The 14,126-nt window shown below is 36.5% G+C and overlaps 1 protein-coding gene across 1 annotated transcript in view; it reads left to right on the top strand.

Annotated features, from left to right (window-relative positions):
• AKAP11 (A kinase (PRKA) anchor protein 11) overlaps positions 1-14,126 on the top strand; it is a 33,858-nt gene that overhangs the window by 12,612 nt on the left and 7,120 nt on the right. The window contains exons 6-9 of the mRNA XM_010072567.1: positions 420-5,064; positions 7,553-7,708; positions 12,299-12,382; positions 13,175-13,221. Of these exons, the coding sequence (XP_010070869.1) occupies positions 420-5,064; positions 7,553-7,708; positions 12,299-12,382; positions 13,175-13,221 (4,932 nt within the window). The remainder of the gene's footprint in view (positions 1-419; positions 5,065-7,552; positions 7,709-12,298; positions 12,383-13,174; positions 13,222-14,126) is intronic.

Here is a 14,126-nt window from a genome sequence, read left to right as displayed (position 1 = left end):
TATTTGAAATGTAGGCAGTCAGGATTTTATGAGAATGTAAATATAAATAAATAGTAATTTTTTTTACATTAATCGTGTTTTGTGAAGGAGTATTATGCAATTGAAATTTCAGTTTTTTTGCTCTTCTTTTCACAACAATTTATCAACTCATAAACCAAAGATTTTAATCTTTGTGTCAGATGCAGATCAATTAGAATCTTGTTCTACTTTGTGTGCTAGAAAATACATTAATATGTTCCATGATTAGATTAGTATAATGGGATGTGAAAAAAAATGAAAGTTTGCTTTAATCGTGAAAGATCAGCTAGCATTTTGCACCAATAATGAGCTCACTGATTGCTATCAAAATCTATCCCCAGTTTTCTGTAGTTCTGTGAAATTCTTGGTTTTGAAGCAATCTTTTTTTTTTTTTTCTCCAGGTGCATGCAGCTTTACTTGTCGAAACCATCGAGATGCTGCTTCACAGACCATCCCTGCTCAATGTTTAGAAGCTGTTGACTCAAAGATCCTTGTGGGTTCTGCATCTCGAAAGTCATCTGCCAGATCTTCTTTGATTGATATTCTGGGACTTAAGGAACTGTCCTCAGTAAAAAATTCAGTTACAACCTCAACTTCTGATCCTTGGATACAAAAGAGTTTCTATAAGCCATACAGCCCTTCTGATCAAGGTGTTAATTTTTTATGTAAAACACTGTTTTCCTCCTCTCCAGCTGAATCCTCTGAGTCAGATTGCTCCAGCCCAAGCCCTGTCATCTTCTTAGATGAAGAAGGGTATCAAAAAAGCTTGAAGGCAAAACTTCAGCTGCCAAAAATTCCAGTAGTTAAAGATGGTATAGAGGATTCAGACTCAGAAGTAAGTGAATTTTTTGATAGTTTTGATCAGTTTGATGAGCTGGAACAAGCCTTGGAAAACTCTTGTAAAATTATTAGGGATCCCATCCCAGGGAATCCCTCCCAGAAAAGGAGGACTGCACATGGGCAATTTTCTGCGAGCATTACAATGAATCCTCAGAAATTCAAGTTTGATCGTCCCACTCTCCCAGCCAATGTAAAGAAACCAACTCCTCGTAAACCAGAATCACCATATAGCAGCATCTTTGATGTCCCAGATTCCCCTCGCCCAGTTAAAACATCAGGGGAAGAGAATGGAGGCTTGTTCAGCCCTATTAGATCGTCGGCTTTCAGTCCACTGGGAAGCTGTGGTTCTTCTGAATGTTTATGTCAAATTAGTCTTGGTGGAGATGGTACAGGTCAAAATCACCATGATGCAGTTTATGATAGTTATTCAGCATATGCTGATAGTGTTTCATTTGAAATATTGGGTTCTGTTTTTCATTCTGAGTCCTCATCAGAACAAGTATGTGCAGGAAATGACTTGAAACACGAAGGGCTTGCTTTGAAAGAGAAAAAAGGTCAAGCTGCAAATGTCAAACTGAAAACTGGTAAGGAGCCAGAGAAAGAAGCTAAATCCAAACATAAGACATTAATGATTAGAGATAGCATTCAAAAATTTGCATCTGAATTAGTTGAAAAAAGTTTTGGCAGTGCATTTAAAGACCTGCAAAAGGGTGTTTCTTCGTGCACCAATGCACTTTGTCATTTGGCTGCTAGGTTGACCTCTTCAGTCTTTCAAATGGCTTTTTATGAGATTGGAAGACGTAGAGCAATCTCCCTGAAGGAGCGTGCCATTAATGGGATAGCAAACTTTTTAGTGAGTGAAGCTATAACTGGTGCTTTGAAAGAATTGCGGCACGTAAAGAAACAAATATTTACCAACACCGTTGCACGGTTTGCGGCAGACCTTGCTGAAGAGCTTGTGTTTGAAGGAATCATGGAAGTGTGCCAGTTTTCATATCCATCGACACCTACAGCTGCGCAGCCTTCATCATTTGATTATGAAGACAAAGTGGTAAGATCCTATGCCAGAGATCTGTCAGAATCTGTCATTCAGGAGGCTTTTATTGAACTATCTCAGGTTGATGTGACCTTCACAACACAAGCAGCCATTAGTGTTTCCATGGACAACATTAAATACGTGAGCGCGGAAAGTATGTTGGAGTCAACACGAACTTCCACAGTTTTTCGTAACTTTAATGATAGGGTAGCACTGAAGCCAATCCAGGATTCCAAGAAAGAATATACCATACAGCAAGCTCTGGTTTGCACCTCTGGCGTTGTAAGTTCAATACCTGTGCCCTTCGCTGGAAGAGCTCTTTGTCACCATCAGGTTTCCTCTGATGCTTGTAAAGCAAACGTGTCTACTGCTCTGAATTGTGATGACAATATTAAAGCATACAAAGACTCCACTCATCCGTTTTTCACAAGCAGAAAGAGAGAGGAGGAGGTGACTTCTTTCAGAAATATATACCTAACTTCAGATCTCAGTCGAAGTACTGAAAATACTCCATCACTCTTACATAACCAAAACGATGCCAAACAAACTAACAATAGATCTGGAATGAACAATAACTCAGAATTAACAAGTGGGTCAAAAGATATTAGTACTTTCTCTGGAACTATGGTAGATATAGTAAATGAAGCTTATGAAGCCATAACCTCTTCTAGAGTAACAAAAGCAGTAGAAGAGTATACAGATTTTTTAACAAGAAAAATAATAGATAAAAAACCTTACGTGCAATGTATTGGTGCAGATTTACGCAAGAATATGTTTGCAGATCATCTGGCCAAGTGTGTCCTAAAACAATCTGTGGATGAAAGTAAAACTGTGTTATGCAACACTAATGAGAATTTAGCATGTAATGTGAGCTCACAGACTTGCACAGATATCAGTAGAAAAGAACAGTGCATGATAAAGAAGCAAGAGGCTGAGAAACAAAATAGTGTTTCTATAATTGTGGAACAACAACAGATGCCTTTAAATAATCCATGCAAATTTCTTCTTACTCCAACTCATTCTCTTCAGTGTTTTTCAGAATCTAAAGATTGTTGGGAGGAACAAAAAGGACACAAGTTTTCTTCAAAATCACCACCACTTTGTTCCACTGTGGCTTTTTCTAGGCAGGTTCTGGAGGACTTTACTGACACAGGAAGCTGCTCAGTGACAAACAAGTCCTTAAAAAACCACGGTACTAAAAAACCATCATCAGGACCTTTGACTTACAGGCAGGGTGATTGTTTTCTGCATTCAAATAGTTTTTCCTCAGTGATGTTTGGCAGTGAAGGTGCTTTGCAGATGGAAGATAAATCAAGTCTCAAAGATGGAAATACCTGTGTAATGCCTGATACACCCCCACCAACTCCTTTAGTACCATGTCAAGGTAGTTCTGAAAGAAACCTAAGAAAACTATCTAAGAAACTCAAGGGAGAATTAGCAAAGGAATTTGCACCTGCAACACCACCTTCTACACCATACAATCCATCTGCTACTGGTTTCTCTGAAACTAAACATGACTCTTTGGAAAATGAAGAATTTATGCTGAAACTCATGCGGTCGCTTTCTGAAGAAGTGGAAAGTAGTGAAGATGAAGATCATTCTGAAATACCCATTGAGAAAGAGGAGCATTCAGAAAAAACAATGCAGTATGCAGATTGCTTAGCTAGCAATATAATTTCTTTAGCAACTGAAATGGCTGCTTCCCATTTAGATGGTAAAACAAACAAAAGAGAAGCTGATAGACAGGTTCAGTTAGGGATGCAGAACAAAAGATGTGGATATACAATTATAAATACGCCAGAAGAGTCGTGTAATTCTTTGTGGAATTATGCAGGTGATATGGCAGGAAAAGTCATCAGTGAGGCCAAGAAAATAGTGAAATCGAGGCATTGTAAACTCTTGGGGTTGAAGCGGGTTAACTGTCAGGTGGATTGCCTTTATCTGAGAAAAGGTGATAAAGATTGTAGTTCCAAAGAACAGTGTGGTCCAGCACGGGACCAGTGGCGGGGGGAGAGAAACACATCTGTACTTCCTTTACCACGAGGTTCAGGCATGACAGGTTTGACTTCCAAATACCCAAGCTGTGAAAGTGTGACTGACGAATATGCAGATCATATTATTCGAGTTTTGAAAAGAGAAGGTGGTAACGCTGAACTGTTAATGGATCAGTATGCTAGCAGACTTGCTTACAGGTCCATCAAATCAGGCTTACAGCAAGCTGCTAGAAAAACCAAGTTGAAATGCAGCAGAAAGGCATTTGCTGGGCAAAATGCAGAGGTAAATGGTAAAGTGGAGCTGATCAAAGCAGCAAATAAAGATGCAGTACAGCAGACAAAAAGCAGCATTCATTGCTGTGAAGACCAAACATATGAAAGGAGTATCAGCACAGAGAGAACAGAATGTACAAAGTTGTTACATTTTTCAGAATCCCTTGCTCGCAGTATCACTTGTGATGTCAGGAAGAAATTGAAAATGTCGGGAGCAAGTTTGCCAAAGTCTCTAACAGATTCCTGTCTTTATAAAAGGACTGAATTTGATGAAGTCACAGAGGACCTTATTAGAACAAGATTTTCTAGGACATTTCTTCCTTTCTCCCTAGATCATAAACTTTATCATAGTACAGGCAGTTTAAATGAAAATGGCTACAGTGAAGGCCTAATTCAAGCCATAGAACAATATGCTAGGAAAGTAGCAGATGATACTTTAGAAATGGGTTTAGAGTCTGCTGTTCTCCATGTATCTGAAAACAGAAGAAATGGAGATAGGCTCTCACATACTGAGAAACTGTCTCCTTTTTCTGGAACTGTCTGTAGATGCTGCAGTATGAAGGAACATCGGTACTGCTCAGAAAGTACATCTCATCATCTACCCATTCAAGAATCCTCCATTCCAGTGAGGCATTTTCTTCATTCTGGATTAGGTGGTGCCTGTCAAAAATCAAAAGTGTTTCAGCTTGATATTCCTAAAATTCACGTTGACGTAGAACAGAAGACTGTGTTTTCTGACAAGGTGGCTACTGCAGCTGTAGAGAAAGCGGAAGGAGAGCTGAGTTACACAAGTCTGACAGCTGACAGTGGTATTGGACAAGATGGAGTCAGTTTTGCTGAAAGTGTCACTACTGAAATAATGACATCAGCTATGACTAATATTGGTCAGGCAGTTAACGTAAGGTAATATTAATTTTCTCTTATTTGTTGCATCATTCTGTACCAGAAAAAGGATTGTTCATACAAATATATGCTGAGAATGAATTTTTTTTTTTAGAAATATACATTTTATATTCTGCCTTTTTTCTTTTTATTCTTCTGGTGATATTTAAATTATTCACAACTAGAAAAAGACTTTTTTACACCTATGGGAGCTTGAAACCAACGTTTCTATGTATATCAGCATGCATATGTTCCAGCAGGTGACTAATAAGTGGAACTTATTGTTTCAATGTGAAATGCTGTTATTTTTACCTACAGTAGAGAGTAGACCTTATGGGTTTTGTTGATCTGTGAGCTGTAACAGAATCCAGGTTTGTTCCCTACCGGTGTTTCCTCTTCTGTGCTAAAAAATAAAAGTAATTATTTTTGCTTTTCTCAGTAGGACCAACATCTGGTGCTGGCCAAGCTAGCCATTGCTTTGTAGTATGAAGACTTTATTTTGATTATGACTGTGTTGTGATAGTGTCCTTACTTTAAGAAAAACCAACCTAGTAAAACACGTTTAATTTTATCTTATACAGTGATACAGTAGGCAAAGAACTGACTTTCAGATTCTTGTGTCTTTAGCAAAGGCTAATGTACTGTTTCCTTTAATAGGCCTGTAAATAGGAAATACATGCCACGGTAACTTTGGGGCAAAAAGCAACTGTTTCTTAAAACAGACTGTGCAGTGATCAGAGTGACTTGAAATCTCCTCTTCTTCAGGTCCAAGAGCAATCTTTACCATGTTGTTTTTTCCAATTTATAGTAATTTATTTTCCTACTTGGTTTTTTGTGGAGGGAAATTCCTCACAATCGTTACAGCTTTCTTTTTCTGGTTTTCTGGTTTCTAGAGCATCATGATGTATAATAAAATTGATTTTTTTTAAAATGAAGAAAAGTTCAGTGGCTAAAGGCCACAGTGGGACTGAATTAAATTTTTCACGGTTTGATATGAGACACTTGCATACTAGCTTCTGCTCCATAGACATAACTGGGGGTTTTTTTTTTGGGAGGGGGGAGGCAGTAACTTTTGCAGGAAACTATAAGATCTGTTTTAATTTTCATGACCTTTCAATGGAAGTATTCAACTAAAAATTCTAGCAGCATAAAAGTGCTCATAAGATGCATATTGTGGCGCTCTGCACAACAGGGTTGAGTCTTTACTCAGTATGAGACAAAAAAAATAGTAATGTGGTGAGGTTTTTCTAGATCTACAGTATCAAATGACATCGTGTCTGAATCACTTCTTAAAAATACAATTTAAAAATTCTAGTTAGAATGTGGCAGCAGTAAAATGCAAGGTTCAAAGAGATAGTGTTTATTATTATATCTGTGACAAGGAGGTGATATTAGGGTTTTAATATGACAAAATTTATAAATGTTTCTTGCATTGTCATCTAATGTGTGGTATGTAATGCATGTGTTTCTTGAGAAGCTGCCTTGTGTGGTGAAAAGAACTGCTGCTAGTGCTGGTATAACTAAATAAAATTGGGGAAGAGTCACCTTTGTATTGCCCAAATGGGTTCCAACTCAAACAGTTCAACGATTTAGTCAAAACTACATATTTTTTTTCAAAAATTCACGCTCACTGGAGCAAAGTGTTGCCAGTGGTGTGGTTAAGGTTGGGTCTTTAAATAATGAATGTTATAGTGGCTGCTATATGGTGGTATAATTTTTCTTTAACTTTCTACCACTTCATGTGTGTATGGGTAATCAGAGTTCGCCCCTGAAAGCTAGTTCATAACTGCATGTTCTCATGTTGTAACTTCTTTTCTAAGGCGTTCAAACTTCTTTGCAGTTTCCAGCTGGATCTTTTGAAATGTTTTCTAGAGGCTACCTTCTATTGAATATACTTGCTTAATTGTTTTTTGGATAAAAAAATTAAATTTACTTCCTGAGGGAAAAATTCTGTATGAGTCATATTGCCACACTTTCTTGAAGCAGGAAGACAAATCTTTGTCTACAGAAAGACCTCTTTGAAAAATGGAATCATAATGTTTTAAACACCAGCACATACCTAAATACCTTGCGTACAGTAGCGTACCACCCAGCTGGTTGTACAGAAAGCAGGCAGGGATGAATAGCCAAACTGTCCTATGGTGAACAAGTTCAAAAATGTTAAGTCTTCTGCTTGAAAATTGTACCCTGATATACAGTCTGTAAGGCTATAATGCCTTCTGTGCTTTATAGCAAATAATCTTCCAAATGAGAAAATTATTTATGGTGTTCCCTTTGTCTTCTAGTGAAAGAATTCCAAGTAGCAATCCCTGACCTAAGCTTGTTGAAATTTCCTATTCATTTGGTTGCTCCATTTCTTGTGTTGAGAATAGAGTACAAATTAATGGATTCTCCTTTTTTTTTTCCCTCTTGGAGTTTTATGTCTTTGAAATGGTGTTAAATTGCTGTAAATGAACTAACACAGATCAGCATAAAATGCAGTGATGTTTTTGTCTTAAATTTTTTTTAGCTCTGTTGGAAGAGAAGGAAGTCACTCTGTTGAATCTATGGTTAGCCAGCAGATGAGTCTTAGTATTGGTGATGATAGCACTGGCAGTTGGTCCAATCTAAGTTTTGAAGATGAACATCCTGACGAGAGCAGCAGTTTTCTTCACCTCAGTGACAGGTAAACAGTTACAGTATAGTTAAACAGTTACTTTGATGTAGAATAATTTGGCATCAAGTGGTTTTCTCCTGGGTGTTGGGGGAGAAGAACTGATTTTGTCTTCAACACACAATGACAAATTTATTAAAAAGGGCTCTAATATTATGTTTGTGTTTTCTTATAAATTGTTATTGCCCATGAATGTTACATACTATACGCTCTGTAAAATATGTGGAGTATGCATTGTCGTTGATTTCAGGGAGTCACATCAAGTAACACTGTACATATATAATTTAAGTATTAGCAAAAGATGCAGGCATTTTAAAAACAACTGCCATGTATAAAATAGAACTTGAAATTATTGTTTAATATTTCAGAGCACAACTTATAAAACTTAACCATTAGGAATGTGTTTTATGTAAATTCATCTATGCTTGAAAAGAAGCAATAGGTGCTTAATTTGCATGAGGAGCTTTAACAACTATTTTTGTTGGTTTTGTGACTTGAATTTATAAGCTGTTCTAACTGATATTGGTGGAGTATTTATGTACTACTAACCACGAGTTTAGAGGTGTGTAATATTGGAACTTACCTGTTCAGGGTAGTAACTTCTTCCACAGAGCTTCTTCCTACACTTCCTCAATTGATTCATAACTAACAGAGATTAGAATGGGAATGTTAAAGATCTGCAATGTCTCTCCCTGTTGCCAGGGAAAATTATATTGAGAGTTGTGGCCTGAGCTTCTGTAAAAAGGATATATGAGGAATGAGTAACCGGCAGAGAGGTTTTTTTCTTTTTGGTTAGTACTTCCAGCATCACTGACATTAAAGAAAATATGGGAGATATGCTTCTTTATGTAATGTACAAATAGGTTATTGGTGGTAAAGTAAAACTACTCAAATGTTTGCAATATTTTTAATATTTTAGTCAAACAACTGCTATAATTTATCACTCATACAACTGAATAATTTTGTAAGAGAATACATTGCCTTAAAGTTATTTTAATAAAACATCATCTGTTGAATGAATGAAAATGAATTAGGTTTACATGATGAAATTCAGAGTATCAGGAAGAATATTCAGCATATTGGCAGTTACAAATAGTGAATATGGGTTAGATGATGCTGGGAAAAAATGTATTTAAAAAATTGCTGGACCTACAGTCCCCATGTTGTACTTGTTTGTTTTAATTTAAATCTGTTTTGGGGATGATACAGTAATTTTTATTACTTGCAAGAAAATCTGTGGCTCTTCAGAGGAGAAGTGACCTAAATTAGCATTTGCTTCAGAGAAGGGGAGGCATAATTTGGATAGCAAGGTGTTGACAGAAGAAATGGGCATGCACAGATTGATCAGTTAGTTTTACAAAGCTAACTGTAGATTGGTAACAGCACGTGTTTGTTTGTGTTGCTGAGGTTTAGCAGGTGGAACTGACAGGACCTAGGTTTGTTGCCCTGAGTAAAAAAAATACAGGCAGGGGGAGACCTTCTGTAAAAAAACAAGTTTCAGCAATAACACCATTTATGGAACGGTGTTAAGATCTTCTAAAGAAATAAAAAGTTGCATGGTGGTGAGGAAGATGTATTGCTTTTATCTCCTTTTTTTAACATAAGCTGTTTTATTAAACAGGAAAATGCCATTCAGTCATAGAGGGGACATTGATTATGCAGTTACAACAGTTGAAAGTTTGGGGTTTTGTTTGGGAGGCGGGATTGTTGTTTTTTTGTTTTTTTGTTTTTTTTTTTTTTTTTTTTAATCAGGGCCCTATGTTTAAAAAGTATTTTGCTGATTATATATAAACCATGTCAATTTGAAACACTGAAATGTACCATCAGGTAGCGTTGCTCCCCTGGCAGCTAGTTCTTAATGCAAGGGGCTGCTTTGTGTCTAAGAAGCTGTCAGAGCAGTCTTGCTTGTACTGACTTGGAGGTGCTAGGTATCATTAGACCAATTTCTTTGTAGTGCTGGTACAATGTAATTAACTGGCATAGTGAACATCAAGCAGGTTTTACTTGGTGGAGGAGGACTTCTCCGTTCCCTCGGTATTTTCCAGGCTGTTTGCAGTATTCAATGGATACTGATACTTGAGAATCCTTTAGCTGACGTTTTGGAAATTATCTTCATAATAATAAACGTAGAGATTCCATTAATGGTAGCTGAATTTTTTTTGGAACACAGGATCACAATTCCCAGAAAACAACACAACAATAAGAGCTACAGAGGTCCAGTTCAATTTACCTTACCTTGCTTTGCTTTACTTCAGGAAAAAAAGACGTTTTTGTAGTAGCTCTGTTGAAATGGTACATGCCCTCTGCATCTCAAATCAATATAAAATTTGTATTTCAGTACTTCACAAAGGATTAAACTATCTGTAAACGAGGGAGCAAGACAACTTGGAAACAATTATCAAAACATGATCCCTGCAGTTCCATTTGAGTGGAATTAAGAATGAAAGTTCTTTAGCAGACGTGGTAAAGTTAGGTACACAGGGCAGTGCTTGTATCATCTACGTTATGTGCCTAACATTAGCGACTTAAATTTAGGGATAAAATAATCTTCAGCTTTCTCTATAGTTCATGTATAGATATAGGCATAGACATGGGCTTCTCTAGGGGATGAATCACAGCATCCAGTTTAGGTTACAGTCAAGAGCAGAAGCCTCTTGCCTTTGAGTGTATGAACATAATGTATGATCTCAAAGCAGATGGTCTGAGTTACAGTTCCCATCTATATGGTGTATATAGATAAATTTGAAAGCTTTTCTTATAATTCTTTTGCTGGCTCATGCTGAAGAGCTGCATGAAGCATTACAGAAGCATATATAATGCCTTTTTCTGTTTATTGCTTGTTCTGTGGTTGCAGGGCTTTATTTTCAAGACTGTTAATTTGGCATTTTTCAGCAAAGGGTCACATTACAAAAAAGTCTCATACATTGCTATGCATTGTAATTATATAGTTAAATAATTATTTCAGACTAGGTTTGACCTCTGTCTTACCTGATCAGAACAGCAGTATGCATGAGGTCGTTCTGTTAGGTTGCAAATAATTTTTCCTTTAGTCCGAGAACTGAGGCAGCTTTTACTTCCACTTACGTTGTGCAGCTGTAACTTTAAGTGAAAGAGGCTGTTTGACAGCAAAGTATTACTGTCAGCAGGCTATGTTAAATCTTTTCTCTGTGTATAATTTCAGCCGAATTTAATGCTTCATATATACTGTGATGGTCTCATGCAGCAGCTTGAGAAATGTTCTTAAGACCAGATTTGCGTTTTCTGTGTAAATCAAGTTGGTTTATTTGGAAGCTTCTGCTCTTTAATTGTTATTATTTTTAATTTTTTGCATAATGAGAGAACTGTTTGATTGTTCTTTGCACGTGTAGTCTAAATAAGCAACAATGTGCTGAATAAAGCACCTGCAACTTGTAATGTTTTCTTTTCCTGTTAGGATGTGTTCATATTGCAGGCTTGCTAACCTGCTGTTACTGTTTTGAAATTAGGATTCAAGCAGGCATACTGGAAAGCAAAAGACACTGACAGGTGATGATGTTACTGGCAGACTCTTGAAAGAGATCAATGTCTGTCTCTTGAAATATTTCTTTCCACCATTTGTGGTTTTAAATTTTACTATTTGCCTTGAGTGGAATGAGTGGGAAAGAGCAGCTATAACAGTCACACAAAACTTAGCTGAAGAAGGCATCTTCTTGTAGCGGTTGTCTTCTGGAGTTGCTTCATGGCTTGTTGTACCACCTAGAGCAGACAATCTAGCTTTTTCTGAGAATGGTGGTTATTGTTAAATCCTACTCTTGGAAGGCTTCCAGGTGTGCTCTGGGGAAGCTGGGGAACAGGAGATTTAATCATATGAGTAGCTCAATCTTGTCCATAAGCAGAGGCTTAAATAACTCTGATGATTATAATGCCTAAAATATATCAGTGTAAGGATATGCTCATTTTTTTTCCGTTCTTTGCATTGGCTTGAACGTTGTCATGGAATAAATGCAGTACGTTTGTGAACTGTGAGGGGATTAATCTTTTTAGTATTGTTTTCATTGATCTATAAAACCCCCTATTTTTAAAAAAATCAGCTTGTAGGCCAATATTCAGAATTAAAAAAAAATATGTTGTTTTTTATTTGCTTTAAGAATTCCTTCTCATCAGGCTGTTTGGAGATCATTAGTGGATTTTTGGAATGAGATAAAAGGATTTTATTGGTGCCATTGTCTTCACAGTGTATAATTTTATGAACTCTTAGCTAGTCCTTCAGCAAATATTATAGTTGTAATCCATATTCCTATGAGTAATCGTACTGAAGTTGTTGAGCTTGTATAAATAATGAGCAATGTGCTTAGACCTGGGGACAGAATTACTGCTAGCACTGATATGGAAAATTAATGAGTACAAATTAATACTTTCACCTGTGTACTGAAACTTACCAGTTTTGCATTATTGTGCACATTGCTGCTCTGAATAGCACCAACACTCATGTTTGTACTGTTTAGGAATTTGCAGTGCTCTGGCATTAAATGTCTTGACAAAACAGCTCTAAGGAAAATGAAGACTCTAGTTTGAGCTATTGTTCTTTTCTAGTTCAGCTGTGTTCTCTTCTTCTCCTGGCAGTAATGGTAACAGCAGTAGCTGGAGCAGTCTTGGTTTAGAAGGGGATATGTATGAGGAGAATTTATCCTTTCCAACATCAGACAGGTTGGTTGAGTTGAGACACATAAACCAGATGGGTTCCTCATAATTAATGCATGAAATCATCATTTTGGAAAATAAAAATTTAGTGCATTTTTTATGCTGATACATTGTTCACACTCTTATCACTTAATCACAATATGATTTTTTTTCATTAATTAATCCATACTGAACGGTTAAATTTTGCTGTGCTAAACTGGTGAATGTGTTCTGCTTGCAGAATGAAAGGTCCCTTTTGTGCATGTTCTTTCTTGCAGTTTTGCAAGTCTTTAGATTTACTTTTTCATGCAAACTAGAGCTTGCTTCCTACAGGATTTCTGTTTTTTTTTTTGTTGTTTTTGTTTTTTCCTTTAGCTTGTGGAAACTTTCAAAATTGCTTGGTAATTGATTTTTGTAGAACACTTATGGCTTTGAATAACCTATAGCTGTTCATACCTGTGACATAAGATGGCTCAACCTTTTCACATATGAAGCAAAACTAAGCTATCCTCCTTAATTAAAGTCAGTGAGTTTTCTTCTTATTTTAAAACATCTTCATGTTACAGTCCTTCCTTTTAACACCCTTCTCTTGTTTCTCTCTTCTCTCTTATTTCCCGAAGAGCAAATCTTGTGAAGTTGATGATAAATCTGTTTCCAACATGAAATGGTGTGAGAAGCAAAGCTTCTTTTCATGATCAATGCTTAATTCTTTTATGATCTTCCTGTCCTTTAAACCTTCATTACAGTCTTAGGATTGACTAAATTTGTTGTGTAGGTATTTGATTGCATTAATATTTTTATTTGATTTTTAAAATACAGTGATGGAACAGAAGATAAAGATGAAGACTCCAAGGATGCTGTAGAAGGTAATGTCCATTCCAGCATATACTACTATTCTTGACCTGTGCACTCTACAGACATTTTTTATTAATTCTTTGCTTCTGTAGTTTGCAAAAGAAGGTGACAACCCTATTAGCTCTATTCGTCATAATGTAAGTCAGTCAAGTGTCAGAAAATATACTTGGATTAATACCTTACTTAAACCTCTTAATGCACTGAAATTTGCAGCCTTTGAGAAATGCTGGTCTCTGATGCTCACACAATGTGCTCACACATAAGGTGGTGAACTCTGATCAGCATGTTGAACGTGTAAATTTATGTGCATAGAATAACTTATTTGTAAAATATTTGCTAAGGAGCCATAAAAAATGCATTTGCCTGGCTATGTTTGAGATGCTGAAGATGTTATTCAAACTGGCCATATTAACCTTGGGAGAGGAATCGTGAGAAACAGTGAAAAAACTTGGATTTGATACGTTTGCTGTAGTCTCTTTCTTCTTAGTGAAATACAAAACAGGGTCTATCCAGTTCGTAAAAGATCTCTGCGCTGGTTCCAGTCTGACTGAAGTGCCAAAGGTTGTTAACTCAAATGAGAACAGCCTGAATACACAGTGTATGAGGCTGATTTGAAGATGAGCTGATGTTAGAGCAAGTTGTAACAGAACTTTTCTTTGTGTTGGGTATAATCTGAAGATGAAATAAGGGTTTCAAGAAACCTCTGCTACCTGCTTACTGAGGTTATTCGGCCATTTTGCACATCTTCAAATAGTCTTGATGTAAGCAGAAAGATGTGTGATTGTTATTTCTTTTTTTTTTCCTTAACTCCTGGAAAAATTTATGGAAGTGAATCACATCTCTCAATTTTTTTTTTTTTTTTTTAAATCAGATCTGACTGTAGGTTTATAAGGAAATAACACTAAACTAAATTATT

This window comes from Pterocles gutturalis, unplaced genomic scaffold (genome assembly GCF_000699245.1).
Source record: "Pterocles gutturalis isolate BGI_N339 unplaced genomic scaffold, ASM69924v1 scaffold17232, whole genome shotgun sequence".
Taxonomy (NCBI): domain Eukaryota; kingdom Metazoa; phylum Chordata; class Aves; order Pterocliformes; family Pteroclidae; genus Pterocles; species Pterocles gutturalis.
Note: the sequence above shows the minus strand (reverse complement) of the source record. Positions and strands in the feature narration are given on the sequence as shown.